This window comes from Penicillium chrysogenum, assembly GCF_028827035.1.
Source record: "Penicillium chrysogenum strain IBT 35668 chromosome Unknown utg000005l_segment0_segment0, whole genome shotgun sequence".
Classification (NCBI taxonomy): Eukaryota; Fungi; Ascomycota; class Eurotiomycetes; order Eurotiales; family Aspergillaceae; genus Penicillium; species Penicillium chrysogenum.
Window position 1 is genome coordinate 450891 of NW_026622753.1, and position 25101 is coordinate 475991.

The 25101-nt window shown below is 50.1% G+C and overlaps 2 protein-coding genes across 2 annotated transcripts; one reads left to right on the plus strand and one right to left on the minus strand.

Moving 5' to 3' along the window:
- Window positions 1-1448: 1448 nt before the first annotated feature.
- Window positions 1449-7780, plus strand: N7489_008559 (ATP-binding protein; the record flags this gene model as incomplete). Its single annotated transcript, XM_056714309.1, is given in 5 exon segments — window positions 1449-1895; window positions 1958-2297; window positions 2390-2665; window positions 2725-7456; window positions 7471-7780. The coding sequence occupies 5 exon segments, from the start codon at window positions 1449-1451 to the stop codon at window positions 7778-7780; spliced, it is 6105 nt and encodes a 2034-aa protein (XP_056561931.1).
- A 1003-nt stretch (window positions 7781-8783) lies between these two features.
- N7489_008560 (uncharacterized protein) lies at window positions 8784-24884 on the minus strand (the record flags this gene model as incomplete). Its single annotated transcript, XM_056714310.1, has 5 exons — window positions 8784-9279; window positions 9320-12279; window positions 12345-18845; window positions 18916-24688; window positions 24754-24884. 5 exons carry the CDS (start codon window positions 24882-24884, stop codon window positions 8784-8786), a joined length of 15861 nt encoding a protein of 5286 aa, XP_056561932.1.
- Window positions 24885-25101: the final 217 nt, after the last annotated feature.

A 25101-nucleotide genomic window follows, 5' to 3' on the forward strand; every position in this document is an offset into this window, starting at 1 on the left:
CTCAGCAGCTAGACCCATTTGTTGAAGGTGATGGGCTAGTCTCACATACGCAGGGCGAATTGCCTATATTCAGCAAGATCTGCCAGCCGAAAGGGCTCCGCCGAAGTGTAGCGGATGCGGAGTGATTGGGCATAGGATTAACCATTGTAAGAATCGCTAGTTCTAGAAGAATTGACACGCTTTGGTTCAGATATCCTGTTTTACGGTTTTATGGATGGGGGTGAGTGTTATGCGGACCGTGTGGTTCCGGCACGGTAGAGAATTAACCTTGGGAGTTCTAAACATTATCCAGGGCCGGGTCTAGCTGCCCTGAGGAGTCTCAATTATGATTGAAAGGCTTTAAAATGTGTTGTTTAGGATCTTTCCGCATGCAGCTATCATCCCTGTCTTGTTGCCACCGGCCGAGCTGTTGTATTAAACATCTGACATATCTGAGAGCAGTTAGCGTGGTCATCAGCGGCCTGCATCGAATCCATTAACCTGGTGGGTTTAAACCCGCAAAACAGGTTCTCTTTTCTAAGCGTAGAATCTGATGAAAATGCGTCTAATATAATGATTGGAACTGGAGAGAGATTGGTTTCAAGGGAATCGCCTGTTCCATTAGTGCCACTAACAAGTAGCAGAAATTCCGAAACAGGGAACTGGTCAGGAATCATATTAACTTTGGAGTCTTGGACGACACGGGACTGCCAATTGTGGTTACATATTTTTGAAGATTAACTCTGCATTTACTATAGGATGACGGTATCCTGAAATGCCTTTCGTTTTTGGACACAGAAATGGTATAGCAGGCTGATTAGTGCTATTCTGCAGTGAACTACTGAAGAGAAGTGGCTGGCTGAATAGTAGGTACGTACCTAGGTAGGGTTGAGGTAGATGATGTAATCATATGTGGTCACCTGGGCACGGTAAGACCGAAGAATAAGGGTTTATCTCAAATAAGGTTAATCGGATTAGGATTTGTGGGGAATATGGGTCATAGTTGCTACGCGGTTCCAACTTGAAGTAAACATTGTGCCGCATGCAGTTAATCCGTACGGGATCAAGACCTCTCTTACCCCAGGTTCCAAGGTTCGTGGAACCTTTATCCGTGGAACTATGACAGCCGTTGGTTAACAGTAAGTAGTATGTATAATTTTGTTTGTGCCATGGCCCATCACGGTCATCTTGTCTATTGCGTCAAAATGATCTCGTCCACGACCTCAATAATAGAGGGCGAAGGTCGAAGGCATCAAATGTGGTTTCCACCCTTGGAATACTACCGTGCGATTGCAACGAAAGACGAATCTGCTCTACCCATGCTCCACTGGCATCATCGGTACCCAGCCAACATAAAAGCGACGCATACCCCATGTACCAACCACAACTAATCAATGGTAATCCTCTACAACCAGTCAAGACTATCTTATAACCATTTTTCCTAATATTGCCGACGGGATAAAGCAAGAATGGCCACTTCCTTCCAAGCCCATGCTCACCACGCGTTTGAAAACCACCCCATTCCGCTCTACGATGGGAAGTGGACACCCGATGCCTTTGAGGACAAAGAAAATGCAGTCTTCCATCCAGCGGTTCACCGACGTCCATCGGGAGAGCCAAAGGGCGAAGGATCCTCCATCTTAGCCGATTTGGTAAACTCACTTGCACATCCGATCGGCGATGAGGTGGTGCGTTGGAAGATCACCGCGACCGATTATGAAACACTCGTCGAGTGGATCGGTGCCGAAAGAATGAGAAAGCTACCTCCTGTAGGCAGTAGCTACGACAAGGCCTTAATCTGGGCACGGTTATTCGTCGAACGTCTGAATTCGTTCGACTCGGCGATCCAGCAATTTGCCGGAGACAGCCACATGGCCACGCAGCTGGCTTATGTTCACTGTGCGAGGCTGCTCGAAGTAAGTGCGACCGATATGAGTACAGTCAGTTGGTCGGAATGAGTACTGATATGTCTCAAAAGCTGGGAGAAGAGAACTCATCTGCTCTCCTTGACCTGTTTATGTTCTTTTACCGATTCTCAACGGACCTCGAGCATCTTCTCGACCGTGCGGAGTTATTTAGTGTTTCCCAGGGTGTTAAAGATCAGTTGATATTGGCTCTAGCAGACCTGGTGACTGTGGTGGTCGGTGTTGCGACTTACTTCCACAAGTCGGCGGGGAGATTGACTCCCGGATCCACATCAGTTGAAGTTTACAGTACATTCGCGGGACCGATTGAGAGCTTACGCTCACGGTGTGAATTGGCTGCTGAACTTTTGTGGAAACATCAGCTGCTGGTGGAAGGCCTTAGTGACAAAAAAGGTGAGTGTGCATCTCTGTTTCTCAGAATCGGCTTAAGCCCCACTCCCACAGTGGCTTCCCAGAGCAGTCTCTAACAATGGATGATTATACAGTTGATGGAATAAGAGTAATCAAGGACTGGCTTCAACCTGAGGACCCTGCCTTGGCGAATGTCATCGGTGTCACTGCGCAGTTTGCGCAAGAGAGGGAGGAGTCGACTTGCCTTTGGCTGGAGCCACATCTTGGTCGGTTTCTGAGATCTCAACAGCAGTCACTTTCTATCATCGGCCATCCCGGATCGGGCAAGTCTATACTGGCGACAGTGATCAATGATTTCCTACAGCAGCCAATTGGCGGCGTGGGATATCAACCAATTTTCGTGCCTATCAGTCAGTCAGCCTCGCAACCCTCGCAGTGGAAAATTGCTAACGAGACGTGGTTGTGACAGACCGACGAATCCCTGCCACCACCACCCATTGGGCGGTTGCAAAATGCATTCTTTCTCAGCTGTTTGCGGCACGTATCGGGAATGTGCGGCTGTATCAGACTCTCTTGGACGCATACGACATCTGCAAGAAGACAGTTGACATCGATGCCTATGAGAACATCCTCTTCAAAGCTCTAGGGGATGCACTTCAATCTAATCTGAAAAACGCCAGACCGCTAGTCCTGGTAGTGGACGGGTTAGACGAAGCTGTTTCTGGTCAAGCGACCCTTCTCAATCAACTTAAAGGGACAACCAGGAATGTTTCAAATCTGAAGTTAATTGTGCTTGCGTCAGACAAACAGGCAGCCGCTGTGACTGATACTGCGGTGCATATCACGCCAGAGCTGACTTTAGAGGATGTTGATGCGGTGACCAGGCGAGTCTTTACGCAAGATCAGGCATTCAATCAGATTCCTGAAGCTCAGCGAGAAACTGTCGTTACTCGTATTGCTAAAGCTGCAAATGGCTCGTTTTTGTGGGCCAAGCTCGCCGCCAAAGAGGCCCGTGATGAGGCCGCTCACAACCATCAACCCCTGACCAAGGTTGTCGATAAATTGATTAAGTCGAAGTGTTCTATTACAGACTTGGTCTCCCATCGCCTCCAATCCAAGATCCCTGAAGAAGGGAAGAAGATTCTGAGTTGGCTCGTCATCATTGCCCGTCCTCTAACAGTCCACGAGCTGTCTGATCTTCTCTCAGTCCAGTTGGACAAGGGAACCATCGGAGAAAAGGAGAAGAATCCTCTACGTTTCCTGAAAGATGCAGCTTCGCTTGTATTCTGCCATAACGAGATGGTCTACCTGCGGCACGGCCAAATTCGCGATGCCGTAGCGGACAATCTCGCCAAAAGCAGTTCGACAGTCATTAGCCACGCTGACTTGGCTCAGAGGTTGCTGCTGTATATCAAGCGGAACGTGACCGGTGCAAGCGAACCTTCGTTGACACCCTTAGGCACTCAAGCCAGCTTAGACCTGTTGGCACGGCACCGACTACTAGGCTTCGCCCTTCGTTACTGGGTGAGCCACGTGCAAAAGGCATTTGGCTGCACCACTGATAAGGAAGTCGCCACTGCCGGCAAGGAGATTGGACCAGTCCTCCCCGAATGCCCAACCGCCTTAATTCTGGAGATGGCCACGTGGACCAACAAACCGACGCCTCTGCTGGTGCAATCTTATAACACCCAGACTCATCTCTACGAGCAAGTGCTCCCCGCCACTCATCCGGCGACACTGCAGGCGCTGCTCTGCCAAGCTCTCTTCCATAAACAATTTTCACTGCAGGATACTGCATTCTCTGCCACCGTCCAAGTTTTCTACCACGCCGCGACGACCTGCCAACAGGTTCTTTCAACTCAACATGTCATTACTATGCAAATGGCCCAGAACTTCTTGGGCATAACTGCCAATCAATCTCAAAGTTCAATCACCGAAGTGACGGGATGGCGAGAAAAGGTCCTCAAGCTGGTCATCGAGTGCTATAAATACCACTATGGCTCCACAAGCGAGATGGTGGTCTCAGGAATGACCCAACTCCTGCAGCATTACGAGTCACTTCATGAACTGCAGCAGGCACAGGGAATCAAAGACTGGTTGGAAGTAAACCGTCTGCCCGACAAGCGCCCACTCGACGAGTCCTTGGTTATCGAGGTCCATGGCCATCATCAGACTATCGAAGGTGGCTCCCCGCTCGAGCTGACGTTGTTTGAGCATGACGCTTCAATCTCGCAATCGTTCGACTTTGAGGCTCTTCTGAACGAAGCTCAAACAAATGTGACCAATGGCAACTTGACCCAAGCAGAGCACATATTTGTGGACCTCTGGCAAGCAACAAGTACAGAGTGGCACTTCCATCATTCAAATGAGTGGTTCTTGAAGAGTATCCGGGTTGTCCTGGGATATTGCAGCTTTTTGGTGTACCAGAGGGAAGACATCACCAACGCAACGTCTGTTTTCCTGAGCTTCTGGAAGGAGCACAAACAAACAATGTCAAGCTCTGAAGCCGTGGTGTCGCAATTGGTGGAAGCCGCGAGCCTCATGGAATCCGTTGGTGTGTCTTGGCTGGCACTCAGTGTGTTCAATTATTGTGCCCAGCATACCAACAGTCAGAGCGCTCTGCACAAGGAAATCCAACAACATATCCAGTCCGTCTATCAGGAGATCCTAGAGACAGGCGGCACGATCGGAAAAGAGGATACAACCATTGAGTGGATCCTCGAAGAGACTGTGCTTCAGTCATCCACAACGCACCAATTATCGATCGCTGCCACCAACAAACTTATCCAAGTTTATTGGCAACAGCACCGGTGGCGCCACGCTACCAAAGCACTGAAGAAAGTTCTCAAAGTTGTATGGCCAGGGCTGTTTACCCTCTCGGTCTTTGATGTGGTGCTCCCGGCAGAGAATGTGGATCATTGTATTAGCCTCACACAGCGCCTGGTATATTGCTATCGCTATCGGCACCGTCTGGCAAAGGAAGAAAATATCTGTCTTCGTCTTTATTACGCCTTGCGGAACGAGAGAGAAGTTGGGGATCAATTGTTGGGTCAGGTAACAGGAGACCTCATCCAACTCTATGAGCACACAGCCCATACAGACAAGCTCGTTTCCATCCTGCAAACCGTGTTGAGTGACTATAGCCAGCGCTTTGGGACAGAGCATTGGATGGTGCTGAAGACACTTTGGAGGTTGGCCGAACTTACACGCCCGCGCCCATCGTGTATTGAGTACTATCGACAAATCTTCCAGATTCTAAACAAGGACTCGGACTTACGCAATCCGGACGCATTTGATCCTCTTGTCATTCTGTCAACCGAACTTGTGCACCAAGGCTACTACTCCGATGCGCTGCAATATTGTGAGACCTTGTTCAATTGCCTGCTGCATACAGAGATCAATCCGCAGCTGCAACAGCAAGCATTCGTGGAAGCAGTCTACGAGCGCTATGTTTATTGTCTGCGTATGACTCAAGCGGGGATCGTGGCGATCCACGACGTTACTGCTCAATATCACCAGGCGTGCACTGCTACCTTCGGGGCAAATGCCTCGGTAACGATCCAGGCCACACAGACACTCGCCTTTATTTGTCGGGAATCTAAGGAATTTGAGGTTGAAGCCATCCTTCTTCTTCAAGGCCTTCTGAACACACATTCGGATCAGGTACAGATCGACTATGGTGAAATTCAAGCCGCGCTAGATGCTATATATGAAGAGCAATATGCCCTTGGACATGTATCACACGAGTCGAAGGAGCAGATAAAGCAGTTGATCTCAATCCGTCGTGAGCGCATCAGGAGATGGTCCAAGGAGGAATTTGTCTATGCCTCCTCCCTTTCGCAAATACAGGAGCTGGTGTCCCTATACATCAAGCAGGAGCAAACTCACGAAGCAGTGAGTCTACTCGAAGAGGCGACTGTTCAGATTCTGTCAAGCGAGGCCTCGGCTGGTCAACTGGTAGATGCCGCCCAGGCCATTGCATCTAGCTACATAGCACTCGGGCACGTTGAGTATGCAAACAATCTGTCCGAGGAAATCTACCGCCAGGTTGTCGTTGGAGAGATCAAGAACATGAAGTTGATCAAGCTCGATTTGACTTCACGACGGAGTCGCATCCTGGTGTTCTTAGCTCAGCTGGAGTACAGTCTTCGGGAACAGGGAGGGCTGTCAACCACAGTGGACGAAATCCATGCCTCTCTTACTGCCGAGTATCTCTACTTTGAGCAGTTTACCGCTGCAATGAGCTCCACGTCTAGTACGATGCAGAGTGTGTTGAGTACTGTGTGCCGTCTGCATACTATACTTTCCTCGAGGAACCGCTGGTCGACCATTTCGTCATACCTGGAAGACAGATTCACCGACTTTTTCGTCTCCAGGGAGGGTAAAAAGCTGAAGATCAACTCGAGCGAGTCGAAGGTGTTCATCGGGGCCCTTTTGGCCCATTTTAGCACGCACTCATCTGACGATTTCTTCCGATCTGCTGCTATCGCCAGCTATGACCGTCTAAACCAGCTGCTACTGTCGAAGGACTATAAATCCGCCTGTGACCTGGCACTTACATCATTCAAGTATATTTGGGCTCAGCATGGTTTCCAGGACCCTTTAGTCATCGTCAAGGTGCTTTTCCAGATTGGCCTCGCAATTTCTGGCCAAGATATTCACCCACGCCCAGAACGGGCCGTTAAAGAGCGCATGCTGGATGTATCAGCAACCATTGTGAAGGCATTACTGGGATACTGCAGTCGCAAGAATATCGACCTCAGCAAAGTGGACGCTGCGAACATGAACAAGCTGATTGGAATTTTCGAGGAAAAGAAGGATTACCATACTTTGGCGTCGATCCTCACTCTCCTCTGGGAAAGTCGCCAGAGATACGGCCCTTCATCACAGGAGCATGATTACACGCTCCCCCTTGGTCGCAGACTCGTCATTACGCGTTATCTTATTGGCGAGTATGTGTCTGCCATCCGCCTGGCCGAAGACCTCATGTACAACTGTGCTCGCGTCCACGGACCGCGACATCCCAGCACCGTCGAGATGACCGTGCTACTTTCACAAATGTACACCAGTGTCGCTCAAGGCTATCAGGAAAGTCACGACAGTCGCGAACTGGCTTACCGCTACTACAAGAAGGCCGCGGCGCTACATGAGGATGCTCTCCGAGTTTTGATGGACCCCACATCCACCCCCCTCTGGACACGGTAGAGTGGTCGAGTTCCGGAGGTTCTGATGCCAGCTCACCAGGCGTCGAGGGAGAGGAGACTGCTAGTTACGTGCGAAAACACATGCATCTCCTCAAGCTTGCAGTGGAACGCCTGGGCGGTTGGCCAAAGGACTATTCGGAGTATGAAAGACTCAATTCGGAATTGTTCAAGACATTTGGAAACGATCTGAAAGGGACCGAGAGCATGGAGAAGTGGAAGATCAATAATTTCGGGAACGGTCGCGCGGAAGCGAATGATGATTTGATTTCCCCGAACTGGAAGAAAATGGGTTTGGATAAGAGGCGTGTGATTCCTGTTTAAATGCTTCTTTCGATATCTTTGATTATAGTGAGATTGCCAAAAGGTTGATGGTATCTGTATGCTAGTAAAAGTCTCGCATTCTTGATTAACAGACTTTTCTTGTCCATTCACCATAGCTTACAGCCAACTAATTCTCTACGTATGACCAGTGCGACGGTACATTGGAGAGTCTGTCCTGCATATCTTTTGCTGATATCTTCCTCGTATCTGTCTAGTAGTTGCCTAACTCTGTCCTTGATCATATCCCTGCAGGGCGTATGGTTTTGATTGGCTTAGCGGCTCAAGTTCAGGGGTATGGGCCTCAGATATCCCTGAACGGTGTCCCATCGGCCTGAAAGTTCTGTACAGTTCTATTCTAACATGTAGGGGTGAGCACTTGGTGATCAAATCAGGGTGCCCAGGGGATGATCTGATGCTCAGTGAGTAGATCATATTCGTTATGTAATAGAGCGTGATCCAGTCAGGAACGTCCTCGGTGGTACTCAGTGAGCAAAAAGCGGCAAGAGGTGAGCACTAAAACGGAAAGGGAAAGGTCTCGAGTGCCAGGCATTATCCGTTACATATGTAACTATACGTACCGGATTTTCCCTGGCATTACGGGCTTTCCTATTTGATCTGCCGCCGCTTTTATGAGGGTGCTTAGCTCAGGCTCACTGAGTAGGTAGATCTCCGCACCGGCTCGAATAAGTGATAATGTTCAATTTAGTCACGGATACGTAGTGAGTGCTCAGTGAGTAGTAGTAGGTCCAGCGATTAACAACTAAGCAAATTTTGACTATTAATTATTAACGATACAAGCGGCCATCGAGTTTGCAGTCTTTCCTCCAATACAATTTTATCTCTCTTTCCTTTTCATCTGGGCCCTAATTCCTCCTACATCTTGGGCACCTTTTTTTTTTTTTTTTTTTTTTTTCTTCTCACTTCCTCTTCCGTGGTGCGGTGTGTACTTTAGTGCCGCGTTCCCATTCAAGCAATAAATCGAGTGGACTTTGCTGTTTGTCTCTCACCCCAAAGCTGCCAGAGAAGAGCTGGGGCAGCTGGAGAACAGTTCAATAGCCTTCGCAAGCTTCTCAGCCAACCGATCAGCTGTGGGGTGATCCATTGTGTCTTCAGCTGCAGCGATCATAATGTCGACACATGGGCCACGCTCCATGGAAATTACACCCAACTGGCCTTGCGCCAGCTTTGAGCTCGCCCAGCTCGAACTAGAGGAGGAGCGGAGGCCGCCCATCTCAAAGGGCTCTGCGGATTCCATACCCTGGTGATGGACGAGACAGCCGAGTTTTGAACTCGCAGGCCAGTTGGTACACCGTTCAACAATGTTCTCGAACGACACATAGTCGTAAGGGAATGTTTCCAGCTGTTGGTTCTGGACATATCGTACCAGATCTTCCACGGTCCACTCAGGGTTGATGTTGATTCGGACAGGTAGGAGGTTGATACAAGGCCCGAGAGCCTTGTCTACATCTGGCAGCGGAGCCCCCCCGCCCATGAACAACCTGGCCCAAGACGATATCGGAGGTGGCAACGTGCACGGACAAAACCCAAGAAAATGCAGCTTTGACGAGGGTTGAAACTGTCGTGTCTGGCAAAAGGGTGGGATAGTTGATCTCTCGTCTTGCGCTGGTGTCATTTTTGGTCGACAGAGGGATATCAGTAATACCAAGGGGATCGAGTGCCAGCGCTGGAGTGTTTTGAAGATAATTACTCCAAAACGAGAAGGCCTCTGTGTTGTCATCGCTCAGCCGATTGTAGACCACGTCTTTGAATTGCACGGTCTTTGGAAGAACATGGCCCTGGTAAGCTGTCGCAATTGCATCCCACAGGAAGGGCAGAGAGGTCCCGTCATATTGGGCATGTGATATGCTGACGACGAAGACAAATTTCTCCCGCGAATCATTTGTTACAACAGTGAAACCAACGGGCATCGATCCTTGCGCTGTGGATGTTTCCCGCTGGCGTTGCGATTCCTGGATGATGTATGGCTCGGGATCTTCACAAACTATGACTTCAAACGCTGGCTCGACTCCCCGTAAGATAACTTGGAACAACTTTTCCTCAAAGCTCGCAAACACCGTCCGCAAGATGCTGTGGTGGGACATAACTCGCATGCACGCGGAGCGAAGTCGATCAATGTCCAATTCAGCCGGGAATACGTGAGCTGTGTATACGGGTGATGAGTGGGTGATGTAGAATTTTTGGAAGTCGAGAGCAGGGAGAATATCCTCAACATTGTTTGGGTCGAAGGACCCATATTCTGAGGAGAACGAGGAAAGAATACCGATACGCTCGGCATCTGTCACAAGCGAGTATGGGGAATATTGCCTAGAGAAAGAACCAGTCCCGCGATGGCTGTCCACAATATCGGCCCATTCCGAGATAGTTGGGTGACGAAGAATGTCGTGTGAGCTTATCTCCAATCCCTCAGCCCGAGAGGTCGCAGCAATCTTCATAGCGAGAATCGAGTCGCCTCCGAAGTGAAGGAAACTGTCATTCGTCCCTACTGCTTCCAGGGGAACATTGAGTAGCCTGGTAAGGATTGTGTGGAATTTATTCGCGATATCACTCTCCACATCCCGCCGGGTTCCTTGTACTGTCGAGTATAGGCGCCATTCTTCGGGTGGAATGGTCCGAATGATTTGACGCAGTTTTGTTCGATCCATCTTGCCCGATGCTGTTCGTGGTATTTGGGAAATGGGAATAAACAAATCTGGAACCATATATCCAGGAAGACGATTTCGAAGGTCTCGTAGAGTCGCTGTCGCGTTAGAATGGAATTCCTCGTCGGGGATGCGAAGCAGATCTTGATCAGACATATCCTGGGTCTTGGGATTATCGGATGGAGCTGTTAAATCGTCTGACCTAACCCATATGCAAGCCACAAGCCGTGAAACCACCGAAGGCAATATATCGTTGGTGTCCGACTGTTCGGAGATCATAACCTGCTCGACCACTGCTTCCCTGGCCCCTGGGAAACAACGCCATGTATGGTGCTCTATATCCTCCAGCTCCACGCGCTGTCCACGAATCTTGATCTGTCGATCCTTCCGGCCCTCAAAGCGAAGTGATCCATCAGAAATCTCAAAACGCACAAGATCACCTGTTTTATACAGGCGCGTGTGCAAGGCTTGCTCCGGGTTCACGTCTTGCAGCCACTTTGGTCCCAAAATAAAAGCTTGCGCTGTTCTTGCTTGGTCATTCAGATAGCCATCGCCCACAGACGGGCCGGAAAGAAGAAGCTCTCCAATGGCACCAAGGGGAAGAAGCCTGTTGTGATCATGCTGGTCAACAACCCAGCAATGAATCCCTATAGCCCGTCCAATATTGCGAGAATCATCTCCGGGGAGTAGCCCTGGTGAGACTGTATTGATGACTGCACATTCGGTTGGACCGTATGCATTAAGAAGATGACAGTTCTCGCCCCACTGGGCGATATGTGTGGTCGACATAGGTTCTCCTTGGAGACCCACGGTCTGTACCCATGAAGACGCCTTGCTGGAGTCCAGATTACTAGCCAAAGACGGCGTCAAAAACGCATGTGACACAGTGAAAGGGCAAATACCCTCTAACATCATCTGACTTTGCTCAGGCTCGGAGATAACACAAACGGTGGCGCCAGCTATCAGTGTGGTCAGGATTTCCATCAACGACACATCAAATGCTAAAGATGAGACCTGAAGGACACGAGACGATTTTTCTAATGAGAAGGCACCAATTTGGGCTTTTGCTGCATGTGTATAAGCCAAATGAGAAACCATAACACCCTTCGGAGAGCCGGTGGTGCCGGACGTGAAGAGGATATATGCTGCCTGTTCTGGGTTGACGGTTTGGACGACATTAGAATGCCCATTATCACCGTACTGTGTACACCAGCCGCGGGGCATCCTCTTCTCACCAATTTCCATAACTTCGTCAGCGAGTTCTCGGGCGAGGGGTGCTTGAGTGGTGGATGATACTATCAGACTGGCTTTCGTCCGACGACAGATGTCTTGAAGTCTGGTAATTGGCTGGGTTGGATCCAAAGGAACGATCGTCCCACCTGCTTTCATCACTCCCAGCATAGCAACAATAACCCATCCCGACTTCTCGAAGCAAAGAGGTATTAGTTGTGCCTTTGAGATCCCTCTTTCTATGAGCAGTAAAGCCAACTGTGAAGAAAGTTGATCTAGCTCTTTATATTTCATATTCCCATTTGAGCCTGAGACTGCCAAGTGGCCTGGATGTTCCTCTGCTTTTTGCTGGATGGCTTCGTGGACACACAAACGCGTAGGCTGTGAAATCCTTGGGTTCCACTGACGGAGGCGCTGCCGGTCTCGAACACTCAGGAGACACAAATCCTGTAGCGTGTTATGCTGGTGGGAGATAATTGTTGAAACAGCCAGGTCGAAGTACTCAGCCAACTGTGAAGCGAGAGACGGGGACACGCGTGATGGGCGGTAGGTCATAGCCACTTGGATCTGGCCATCTTCCTGGAACTCGGCGTACATCATGATGTCTTGCTATAACAGAAGAAGGGTTAGAAGTCAAATACTAGAAAGATATCACATGGCATTGGGTAACTTACAGGAATCGGGTCCAGTCCATGCAGAGGTGTCAGGTTAAGCAAGGGCCTTTTGTCTTGATTGGATGGGACGGTTGGGGTCGCATATTGAACATTGACTGCGGTTGATGCTAAGTCCTCCATAGTTACTCCGGCGGCTGTCGCAATATCCGCCAGCGGGAAGGTTTGATAAGAGAGAACCTCAGAGTAGTTTTGCTGTAAGCTCAACGCTATTTGGTCAAGGGTGAGCTGGCTTGCCAAGCGAATTCGACATATTGACATGTTTGAAAATTGCCCAACTTCCTCATCAAGGTGTGGAATAGGAATCATTCGTCCAGAAGTGAAGGTGCCAAAGCAGACGTCATCCGCCCCCGTGAAGGCGCTAAGTGTGAGTGCCCATGCCAAATACAGGAGATTGGGAGCAGTCCAGTCAGTTGACCGACAGAAAGTCTCGAGGTCCGCCCCCCGGTGACTAAGTGTGATCTCCAAGAGGTCAAGAGATTCGGGGCATACGTCCTCGGTGGTAGCCCTTGGAGCGGGAAGGCTCACAGGTTGCATGTCTTCCAGATAGAAACGCCAGTATTCGACGGCTTCTTCCCGTGGTTGCTCCTGGACAAACATGACATACTTTTGGTATGCATCGTTGGGTGTCCCTCCGTTCGTTGATTCGGAATATGCACGGCATAAATCACGTTGAAGGATGGCCAAAGACATGGCATCAATAATGACATGGTTAATATCAAGTCTGCAAACAACGCGGCCGCTGGGAGTGATGCAAATAGTGAATTGATGTGGAACAGCCTGGCCGTCATGGCGGGTCACCGTGGCACAGGATGTATTGGATGCAGGGGGTACTCCTGGTTGATCGTCGTGCACCCCCACATGAAGTACAACCATCGGAGGTTCGACATTTCGGAAAATGACTTGCTCAAACTGACTGTCCTTGGTAAAGTCCGGTTGGAAGGCAGCTCGCAGAGCAGCATGCCAGGCCACCACTTGTTTCCACGCACTCGCTAGGCGATTAAGATCTACTGCCGGTCCATCCTGCTGGGATAGCAGCAGATCATTGACTTCCCATATAAAATGAGTCACATAGTTAGTATCATTCCTCATTTGGTTTAACAAAATGCCACGCTGAGCCGGAGTGCAGGGGTAAACTGCTTCCACGTTGGGGTTTTTGGATCGATCAAGCTCAGGCGACTGAGCATGGTGTTTGGCAACCTGTAGGATCGTTCTCCACCGGAATAAATCTCCGACTGAGTGGTCGATGCCAACCGCACGAGCCTGAGACGTTGCTTGCAAAGCGGAAATGGAATCGCCGCCCAGACGGAAGAAGCTATCTTCCACTCCAATCTGATCTGCTGGGATACCCAGCGCCCGAGACCAGATGTTTTGCAGTGTACGCTCCGCTTCCGTGGCGGTGGCACGCTTGCCTGGTGATTTGGGGGCGAAAGAAGACACCAATTGCTCTCGTGCAATGGCAGCCACCGACAGAAGAAGGTGACTTCGATTCAGTTTGCCACCAATGGTTTGGGGCATTTTCCGGAGTGGCACAAAAGCCGTCGGTAACATGTAGTCAGGAAGAACGTTGCCAAGGTTGAGTTGAGCATTTGCAACTTTCTCTTTGAATTTCGGTGGTGCAATCACGTCTAGCCCTGGGATTGGCGAGGACTTTGGTGCAGAAGCTGTAAGACCATCTTTCGGAACAATGAACACGACCAAGCATGGCGATTGTACCGCTGCCGCTGGAGTGACGATTTGTGCCACCACGTCCTCCAAATCCTCGTCGAAAGCTTCTTGCACCTGCTTTTCGACTTCTCCAAGCTCAAATCTTTGGCCTCGCAACTTGACCTGGAAGTCTCCGCGCCCAACAAAACAGAGAGACCCGTCGCTTTCGTAACGGACTAGATCACCTGTGCGGTACAACCGAGTATTTCTCCCATCATTTGGAAGGCCGACATCCTGGGTCCAAGGCACGTTGGAAATGAATGCTGCCGCGGTTTGCTCTTCATTGTTCAAATATCCACGGCCTACAAGAGGCCCCTGCAGAAGAAGCTCGCCCACAGCTCCCAGGGGTACCAACCTGCTAGGGTCTCGTGGGTCTGTTACCCATCCTGCCCCTGCAATTGAGAACCCAATATTTGCGGCCTGGGAATCAGCCTGGATTGATGGGCGCATGGTGAAAACGACTGTACATTCTGCAGGCCCGTATGTATTCAGCAGGTGCACGCGCGGCGCCCATAGCTGAACGTCACTTGTGCGAACCGGCTCTCCTATCAGCATGATTGTGCTAACAGATGATAGGTCATCAGGAGTCACCGCACGTAACACAGATGGCGTAAATATAACATGGCTTGGTTGTAGTCTGGTGACTGCTGAGGCCAAATGGTCTCTGCGTTCCGACTCTGACAAAACGCATACGCAAGCACCCACGAATAATGTGCCCAGGATCTCAAGTATGCTGACATCAAAGGCATAGGATGCAAAGTGGAGTACTCGGCTATTTGAATGAAGGCCAACCTTCTCAGCATACGGAACAGCCATAGTTGCAAACGAACCATTCTCGACAACGGCGCCTTTTGGCTTTCCTGTAGATCCGGAGGTAAACACCGCATATAGAGCGTGGTGTGGGTCATGACGGGGTAAATCGCCTTTTAGGAAAGGCTGGGTATTGATCTTCTCACCGACAACCACAACATTTGGTAGTAGGGAGTGGGCTGTGTCTTGAAGCTCTTTTGATGTGACAACAAGAGGAGCCTTTATTTCCTGACAGACAGTTCGAAGCCGCCCTTGGGGGTGTAAGGTGTCCAGAAGAACAAATGCAGCTCCGGTCTTCAGCACGGCGACAACAGCGATAATCGTCCAACGTGAGCGATCAAGATAGATTGGGATGAACATATTTGGCCCCACTCCATGGGATATCAACGAAGGCACCAGATTGTCAGACATCACATTCAAATTTTCGTAGGATAAATTGCCGTCCCAGGCGCAGATGGCTGGTGCCAATGGTTGCGAGATACAGTGTTGACGGATGGCGTCAATCACTGCCATTTTAGAGAGAGGCAGGATCTCTGCATTCCAAGATCTCAAACGCTGCACATCTTGAGAGTTGAGAGTCAGGATCTCTCGCACCAGATGCTGAGGATGACGGTGGACCTGCTGCAAAATGTGACCAAACTGGTTCAGCATACACTGCATCTGCCATTTGGGTAGAACAACCCCATCGAATGCGGCCTCGACAGTGAGCTCATTTTGTTTCAAAATTATGGTTACCTGCAACGCGTATGTATTAGATGCTCCATCTTCATAACAAGTGTCCACGGGCTTGAAAATATCCACGTTTGTCAGCGCGTTGTCAACTCCTCCTCGCCCTTCAATGAGAAGAGTCTGGAATGAACATGCGCGCACTGAATTTGGCCCTAGCGAGGCAATATGGGATAACCCAACTTGCTCAAAAGGAATTCGCTGCATGGCACGCTCTTGTAAGTCGGCAAGTGCCTTCGATACGGTCACGTCGCGGTCAAGTAGAACCCGCAAAGGGATTGTCGCGATTGTTGGTGCCGCCATTGTTTCAATTCCTCGTACAGGCGCACTTCTTCCAGGAGATACAACACCAAAGACAATATCATCGCTGCTTTGATACTGAGACTGGACTATCGCCCAGGCCAGCCTAATTGCGGTGCTTCTGGAGATCCACTCATCCACCAAGGGCCCGGTTTGTATATGGACTTGCATTCTCTCTGAAGCATTGGACCGGTAGGACGAAGATGGCAAAGGAGGAAATGGCTCTGCATTAAGATCATTGAATTCAGCAGCCCAGAAATTTTCCGCTCCCCTGGCTTGGGCTATGGAGTATTTGATGAGTTTTTGGAACGGGATTGAGTTCAATGCCGGTGACTCGGGGTCATGGTAGGCTATCTGTGCCCTCTGTAGGAGGAGAGGCAGTGACCAGGCGTCATAAACTGCATGATGCAATGTCACCATTAAATCAAACTGCTCTGGCAGGTGACTGGGGCCTGAAATGATCTCGAACTGGGCCAGCGGTTGACCAAAAAGCAGCTCCCAAGTCAATTTTTGATCTGATTTTGTAACTTCTGTGATCCAGTGAAGTTTGTCATCCCGAAGTACTACCTGAAGACAACCTAGGTCTGTTTCGATGAGTCGAGTGCGAATAATGGCATTCGTGGCTGATACCTTCTCCCAAGCCCACCTCAACCTGTCTAGATCGGTGTTCTGGGCGAGATGGAAACGGTGGTTCGCGATGTATGACCCGGGTCTTTCAGCAGTAAGGGCGGCCAAGCCGATCTGCAACGCAGTACAAGGATATATATCTTCGATTTGCTCCATGGAAACCCCACACTGAGTCATTGCTTTTGTTTGAACCTCCACTAGCTCATCCGGAGGAAGAAGTGAGAAGGGGGCAATTTGGTCGTCTTCGCGAGATTCTGGCTTGGGCAAAGGTGGCTCTGCCTTCGGGGGAAGCGAATAGAGCCGTGCTAGGTCTTCAAGCTTAGGATGTAGGAAAACGTCCGGAACAGCAAGCTTCAAACCTTGCGACGCAGCAGTTGATGCTAGTTTCATTACCGCAATTGAGTCTCCTCCCAAGCGGAAAAAGTTGTCTTGCTGTCCGACAGTCTCAACCGGGCGTTCAAGAACCTGGGCCCACAGGCTCTGCAGTAATTTCTCCTCTGTTGTCATATCCTTGGTATTTCTCAAGGCTCGACTAGTCTCGGACTGATCTAACTGCTGTTGCATGGCCTGTAATGCTTCTTGCTGCAATCGACGTCGGTTGACCTTTCCGTTTACCAGTCGTGGTACTTCATCGATAGAAAAGAAGGCAGATGGGATAAGAAAACTTGGCACTTGTTGTTCAAGGTTGGCCCTAGTCTTCTCCACCGTATCCTCAAACGCATGATCTTTGCTATTGTGCGGCGGCTGGACTATACTGGCAACCAAGTATGACTTGTCGGAATTTGGGAGAGTCACAATATCGGCAAAAACCTCCGGGGTACTTCCTGAGAAGCACTGCTGGACATGGTACTCTATTTCATTAAGCTCGATGCGCTGACCGCGCAGTTTCACCTGTCGGTCTTTGCGTCCGATATATCGAATAGATCCATCGGACAAAAGACGCACAAGATCTCCTGTCCTGTAAAGAGTACCATTTTGGCGGCCACGAATCTCCTGTAGCCAAGCAGGGTATGGGAGAAAAGCAGCGGCCATGTGATCTGGGCGATTCACATACCCACGGCCGACAATGGGTCCCTCGATGACTAGCTCACCCACGGCACCCACAGGCATCAGGTTATTCGGCTCTTGTGAATTGATAACCCATGACACGCCTCCTGCGGAGTGTCCAATGTTGGCTGCGTCACTTGCAAGGGATTGGGTAGACGTTTGGGCCGTGGCAATAACGGAACATTCCGAGGGGCCATACGCGTTCATCAGGAAGAGGTACGGTGACCAGCGACGGACATCGTCATCACTCATACCTTCTCCTCCAAGCACAAGGGCTTTTAAAGTAGCAACTTCCTTGGGATCAATGATGCGTGCAACGGAAGGTGTCAGTAATGCCCAGTTGACGTTCAGTTCCCGGATGGCTTCGGCCAGATTTGCATGTCGGTCACTTTCCGAAGGAATGCAAATACACCCTCCCGTCAATAGTGTTGTAAGTATCTCCACGATGCTCGCATCAAATGCATATGAGGCGAATTGAAGCACCCGTGAATGCTCATCCAAACGAAGCAGTTGATGGTGAGCTTCAGCGGCTGAACGGAAAGACTGGTGTTCAATTATGCTTGCTTTCGGTTTTCCGGTAGATCCCGATGTAAACATTGCGTAGGCCGCTGACCGAGGGGAAACTAGTGTTGATGTCTTTCTTGCAGATTGATGATTCGAGAATGATTCCGGCTCTATATCTTGGACGACGATAGTCTTCGACACAATACCGGCCGCAAGTCCTGCGAAACTTCGGGAGGTGAGTATAACAGGGCACTGGAAATGATCCTGTATCATCTTCTGCAATCGTTCTGCTGGATAGGCTGGGTCGAGAAGGATGAAAGCGCCACCCGCCTTCAAGACAGCCAGCAGTGCAACAACTACCCAGCGCGACTTTTCAAAGCATATTGGCACAAAAACATCGGGACCCACATCGAAATGAGATAGATGCAGTGCTATGTAGGATGAGATCCGATTTAGCTCTCCGTAGGTGAAGCTGCCATCGCAGGCGGACACCGCACAGCGTTCCGGATTCGCTTGGGAATTTCGCTCAATATCACTATGAATGCAAGATTCGACTGCGTTTGGCACACCGCCGCATAGCTCACTAATCCGAGACTTGTTCTTTCCACTGAAGAATTTGAGGTGGCTGAGGCGAGTGTTCGCAGGATCCATGAGTTGCAAAACAACATGGTATAATGTGTCAGCAATTAACTCTGCTTGTGAATCATCCACGGCATTACTCCAGTATGTTAAGTCACCATGTATATTGTTTTCGCCGGTGGTTACGTTAACGGTCAACGCATACTGATGTGACGGTCAGCTCACTATTTTGAAGGTGCACGGGAACCTGGGAAAGAGACTGGAAACAACTGACCTCGGTGAAATCAATTCCTCGTCCAGACTCTAGGGTGATTTGAGGAGGATGGCCCGGCATTGGATCTGCAGCCTCTTTCTGCAAGGACATCGCGGTGTTGAATAAGGGTTGCCCTGCAAGATTTAGAGAGTGCATAACCTCCGCCAGAGAGCAGTGTTGGTGGTCAATACTGCGCGCATATGCATCCTGGTTATTTATAAGCGTCGACAGAACTGATATATCGTCGGCTAGGAACAAGCGGCAAACGAGTAGATTGATCATGGGACCGCAAATCTCACGGGCATCTCGCATTGGGATATCCCGACAAGAATTCAGATACCCAAAGCACACCGAGTCGGATCCTGTGTACGCACGGAGCACGACACCCCATGCCACCTGTAAGAGGCTAGAGATGGTGATTCCATGATACTGACCGAATGATCGTAGATGCCGTCCGAAATCAAAGCTGAATGGAAGCAATTTCAGAGCGGGTGGTTTTGCACCCTCGGTTTTAGAGCCCAAAGATGGGAACAAACACGGGTAGACACCATCCAAATATTGCTTCCAGTACTCTTCGGAGCCTGATTGGCGATGGCCTTGCAGATACTCAAGATATGTTCTGTATAGGCCTGGTGGTGAATTCCCCAGCTGCCCATGATACGCACGGTGGAAATCGGACAGCAAAGTCTGACCAGTGACGCCATCAACCAGCATGTGATGGATAACCAATTCGCAGGAGACTCCCCCTCCGGGTTGAACTGCCAGATTGAGTTGGTGAGGTGGTTGCCCTTTTTTGTTGCCATGCCGATGGGTGAAGAGGGGCTGATCTGGTGTAGACAAATTTTGGGATTCGTCTATAGTCTCAGATTCCGATACCACTTGTATGTTCGCAGGAGCTGGCTTCATAACAACTTGCACAGGGTGACTATGCTCACCAGTACTGTCAGTAAAGACGGTGCGGAGGATTGGATGACGGTCAACCACTTGTTGCCACGCTTGTTTGACCTTGTCTACATCAACAGACGCAGATGTAGCTAGCAGCGCATGGACCGACCAGCGGATATGAGACCAATACATATCGGGATTCTTCACTTGGCTGAGCCACATGCCCAGCTGAATTGGTGAGCAAGGGTAGATATCTTGGATCATGGACGGTGACACATCAAGCTGACCAGATATCTGATGTAGCAGATCTCGAAGTTGGTCGTCCGTTGTCAAGGCTAACAGTGGGAAGTTCGATATTGTTAGCTGTTGGTCTTGCTGCAGAAGCTTTGGCAACTCCTCGAGGGTTTCCAATGATTTGTCAATCCACTTTTGCAATCGGTCCTGGTGCTTGGTTTTTTTGTTATGCACAAATGACAAATTGAGTCGGCCATGCATGACTGTTGCAGTTATATCAACTAGAGCAAAACGCGGGAGGTCTGGTGGCATAGGGACAAGCCCCTGGTCTGGTACCGATGCCAGCTGAAGAAGTGCACCTGGACGTTCTAGTTGCTGGAAGAGACCCGTATAATTGAACAATATTTCCATAGGGGAATGCCCTTGGCAAAAGTTCATGCCTTCCGGGTGGAGATATCGGGACGCAAAGTATGCCCATCCATTGCGCGGGATGTCTCGCCGACCATCTTTGATCAGCTTTAGCAGCTCTGTAACATGCTGGTCCCTTTTTGCTTTGACAAACAGAGGGGCAATGGTGGTAAACCATCCCACGGTGCGAGAGACATCAATTCTTGGGTCCCATGGCTCGCGGCCATGGCCCTCGCTAAACACCGTAGGCGTGGGCCGGTTATCAAAAATCCGGGAAAAGGCATATAAAACAGCTGTATGGATAATCTCAACTGGTCTAGTGTGAAAGGCATCATTCGCGGGGCCGAATATTGCTTGGGTTGCATCCTGGGATATCACGATGGATCGCTGTACTGTATCGCCCCATGTATTGCCAATCCAACTTGCCGGTGGACCCCAGTATGTAAGAGGAGGTGCTGGGATGCTCTCTGCAAGTGCCTGTTCAGGATCAAGAAATCCTTGGACATAATCTTTCTGCAACCGGCACCATTGTTGGAATGATATCGATGCAGGCTGCAACGGATGTCCGGCAGTAAGGATGTCTTCCAGGTCTTGTAGCAAAACACGCCAGGAGACTAGATCCATCACAAGATGATGGGCCATAAGGCCCAGATATTGTTCTTGTGATTCAGTCTCGATACAATCGATTATTACCAATGTCCCTTTCTTGATGTCAAGCTTGTTCTGGCTATCAGAGAAGATCTTTTGGACACCTTCCTGGTCCTCGATTGACCGCAGCCAGTGCTTCCGAAACTGGAGTCTATCCTTGGCTTCCCGATCGACGATCTGAGCCCACTCATCGTTCTCTTGCTGTTCAAATCTAGCCTGAAGCATCGAGTGCCGTGCAGTCATCGTCTGGACTGCCTTTTGGATCTTAGAGGCGGATGTGGGCCGTGATATACGGAGCAGGAACTCTTGGGTAAACTTGTTGTGTCCTTCGGGAACATACTCGAAGAACAATTGTTGGATAGGAGAAAGTTCAATCCACGTATCAGAAAGATCTTCATCAAAACTCGGGGAAGGTGAAGACTGGCTGCTTGATTCCTGAATCTTCTGGCTCAATTTTAGAATGCTTGGGAATCGAAAGATGTCGGCTACTACAATATTGAACCCGGCTGATTGGCAACTTGCTGCCATTTGCATCGCGCTGACCGAATCGCCACCTAAACGGAAGAAACTTTCGTTGACACTAATCTTGTCGAGAGGTTGGTTCAGTGTCTGTGCCCAGATTTGTTGCAACTTCTCTTCACATGAACTCGATGGCAACTGAGGTTGTACCCGAGAAACTCGGTAGGCCTGCATGTCATCCCAAGACAACTGTTCTGCCAGTTTGCGAAGGTTGCGACGGTCCGTCTTTCCAGACGGAGTCAGAGGCATGTGGGATAACGGTAAGAAGACACCGGGGACCATGAAGGATGGTAGAGCATCGGACAAGTGTGATTCTGCCATCCCACAAGAGGCGCGGAATTCGTCGTTTGGAGGGAAAATCAAGCCTTTCTGCATATCCTTCTCTCCCGGTGTTTCTGTTGAGGGGAGGCAGACAAATGCAATGACCAAAGCCTCCGGTCGCTGATACTTTTGATCGCTCCTATCATTTTTAGGTAACCGCAGTATCTCCGCGACCGTCTGGCTAGCTTGTGGAAACGCATCACGCAAATGGTGTTCAATGTCAGCCAACTCGAGGCGTTGGCCGTGCAGCTTCACCTGATTGTCTTTACGCCCGAGATAGCGGAAACTGCCATCGCCAGCGCACTGGACCAGATCTCCAGTTTTGTAAACCCGGAGAGTGGGGGCAGCTCCTAAATGAGAACGCCATGACGGGGCTTCGATGAAGACTTGCGCTGTTTGGTCAGGATTTGAAATGTAACCATTCCCTACGGTCAATCCTTCGATCAGCAATTCCCCTGGGCATCCGACAGGCATTAGACGCTCGTGGTTCTGTGGATCCACCACCCATCCAACGCTACCAGTCGCGAACCCGATATTTGTAGGGTCGTGGTGCTGGAGCCTCGGCTGTACACTGAAGACAGCAGAACATTCAGCAGGACCATACGCATTGCGAACCTGCACAAATGGTTCCCAGCGAGACACATCACTAGCCAGTACTGCTTCTCCCACGAACACGAGAACTTCAAGTGTCGGAAGGTTATCTGGCTGCACAATCCTCGTTACAGTGGGTGTCAAGCAGGCGACATTCACTGCGAAGTTACTAATAGCTTTTTCTAGATTGCTGTGACAGTTGGCAGCCGAGGGAATGCAGATGCAACCTCCAAACATCAGAGTGGTGAGATGCTCAATGATGCATGAATCAAATGCAAGGGATGCAAACTGCAGCACACGGGACTTTGGTGTGAAGGAATAAGGGCCTCCATGAGCCAAGGCACTCGCGACATACCCGGAATGATTCACAATAACACCCTTTGGGGTACCTGTAGACCCAGACGTAAAGGTAGCGTATACGGGATCCATGGGCATGACTGATGACGGGCTGCGGAATCCGTTATCGTTTTCTTTCTCCAAGTCGAGAGTGTCGACATTGAGCATGGTAGGCACTCCAAGCTGGGACACCACTTGGGTATGCTGCTCGGAGGCCACAATCAGAGTTGCCTTGATTGCTTGAATCATTACTTGCAAACGTGGCACAGGGTACGCTGGATCCAATAGGACAAATGTCGCGCCGGCTTTCATGACACCAAGCATTGCCACTGCAGTCCATTTGGATTTCTCCAGACAGAGCGGCACGTAGAATCCGGGACCCACAGAATGCTGAAAGAGGTGCGCAGCCAGTGCAGAGGACAGGTTATCCAGGGTTTGGTAAGAGAGATCACCGTCCCAGCTGCTAATCGCTGGTGCGTGCGGACTCTGGAGCGTGCGTTGTTGGATGAGATCATGCACGCAAGATGGACCAATAGGAGCAACCGGTGGTACATTCCAACGTGTGAGCTCCTCCCTATCTTCTGGGCTCACAGGATCAATGTCTGAGATGGCACGATGAGGCTCCTTCTCAATCTGCTCGTATATATGAGTGAACTGGGTGAGAATTCGCTTGATCTGGCGGCCATCGATCACGTTTGAGTCGAACCGAGCTTCGATCCACATCCCGCCTGTCAGAGGTCTGCAGCGAAGAATTAAAGAGTACAGATCGTATGTCTTCTGTACAGACCGATGTTGCGAAAACAGAGATGGGATTTTATGGCCGTCTCTGGGTTCAACGGACAGCAGTGTTTGGAACTGACATGCTGCCTCTGGGCCTTGGCCCAAGTGAAGTAAATTCTGTAATCCGACATGCTCAAAGTCCATAGTAGCCGCCCATCGCCCCTGCACTGCACTGAGGGCCTCAGCAATAGTATTCTGTTGGCACAGCTGGATCCGCACTGGAATGCTGGCCAAGGCTGGACCGCAAAGCTCTTGAACTCCCGGTACTGGCACTCCACGGCCCGCGTTGACAGCCCCAAACAAAACATCTTCAGAGCCAGTGTAAAGGGACTGTAGCACTGCCCATGCTAGCCGTAGCTTTGTGTTGGCCGTAAAGGCATCATTAGTGCAAGACTTGATGTCACAAGTTCGCTCTAGCCGACTTGTAGGACGAGGTACATATCCTGTCGTGGGTAGAGGAGGGAATGCCTTCATCGGCGCCAGGTGCGCATCGCGGAACTCAGCTTCCCAGAAAGCATCGGCTTGGGCGCGAGTGGTTTGTACGTATTCGACAAGGGGCCGGAACGGACGAGAGGCTAGCTTTTCACCACGGTAGGCTGCATTGGCCTGGCGTAGAAGAAGTGCCATGGACCAGTCGTCACAAACAGAGTGATGGATCACCACGGTCAGGGTGTGTCGGGTTATGTTGAGGAAGAAGTATGCCAGAGGCTTTCCTGTCTGCCAGGTCACCTTGCTGGTTGTGCTCGGCATTCCATCATCCTCAGACTCGACCTGCCACGGGATGGTGCCGCGAACCACGGCCTGGGTACAACCACGCTGCGTGGTGGGAACAATGCGGGTCCGCAGAATCGGATTGGCCTGAGCAGTATCATTCCACGCTTCATATAACCGGTTGAGATCCATACCGGGAGGCAGGTGGTACTCATGTTCAATCGTGTATGCCGATAAGTCTTTGAAGGTGAGTGCCATCATTCCTTCTTGAAGGGCAGTACACGCATAAACATCCTCTAACTCCTCTATGGAGCAGTGGCACTGGGCGGCTACTTCAGAAGACATCTCATCGTTGAAATCCCTCGATCGCGAAGAGGTCGGCTCTTTGGGAACCGAGATGTACGTGCTAGCTTTGAGATTGCACACTCCTTCTTTTCCCCAACAATGCCACTGGCTTTAGCGCTACCACTGGCAGCTTCGGCATGGTGGGCATTTCGTTGGTCTAATTCTCTCGGAAATACCCCGTTGTCTCCATTGGGGCCAGCATCTTCAATCATTATGGTGTGCATAGTGAGATCAAACCATGAAAAGAAAGTAATGTCAGGACAAGACTGAGTATATTACGTATAAAAAGAGCAAGACTGAATACATTAGGTATTAAGTAGGGCAATGACCAAAAAGCCAAGACTCACCACCAACGGCAGTGGAAATCTTGGAATTGGATTCATCATGTCGACAAACAATCCCAGCTATTGCGACAGTTCATGACGGTGG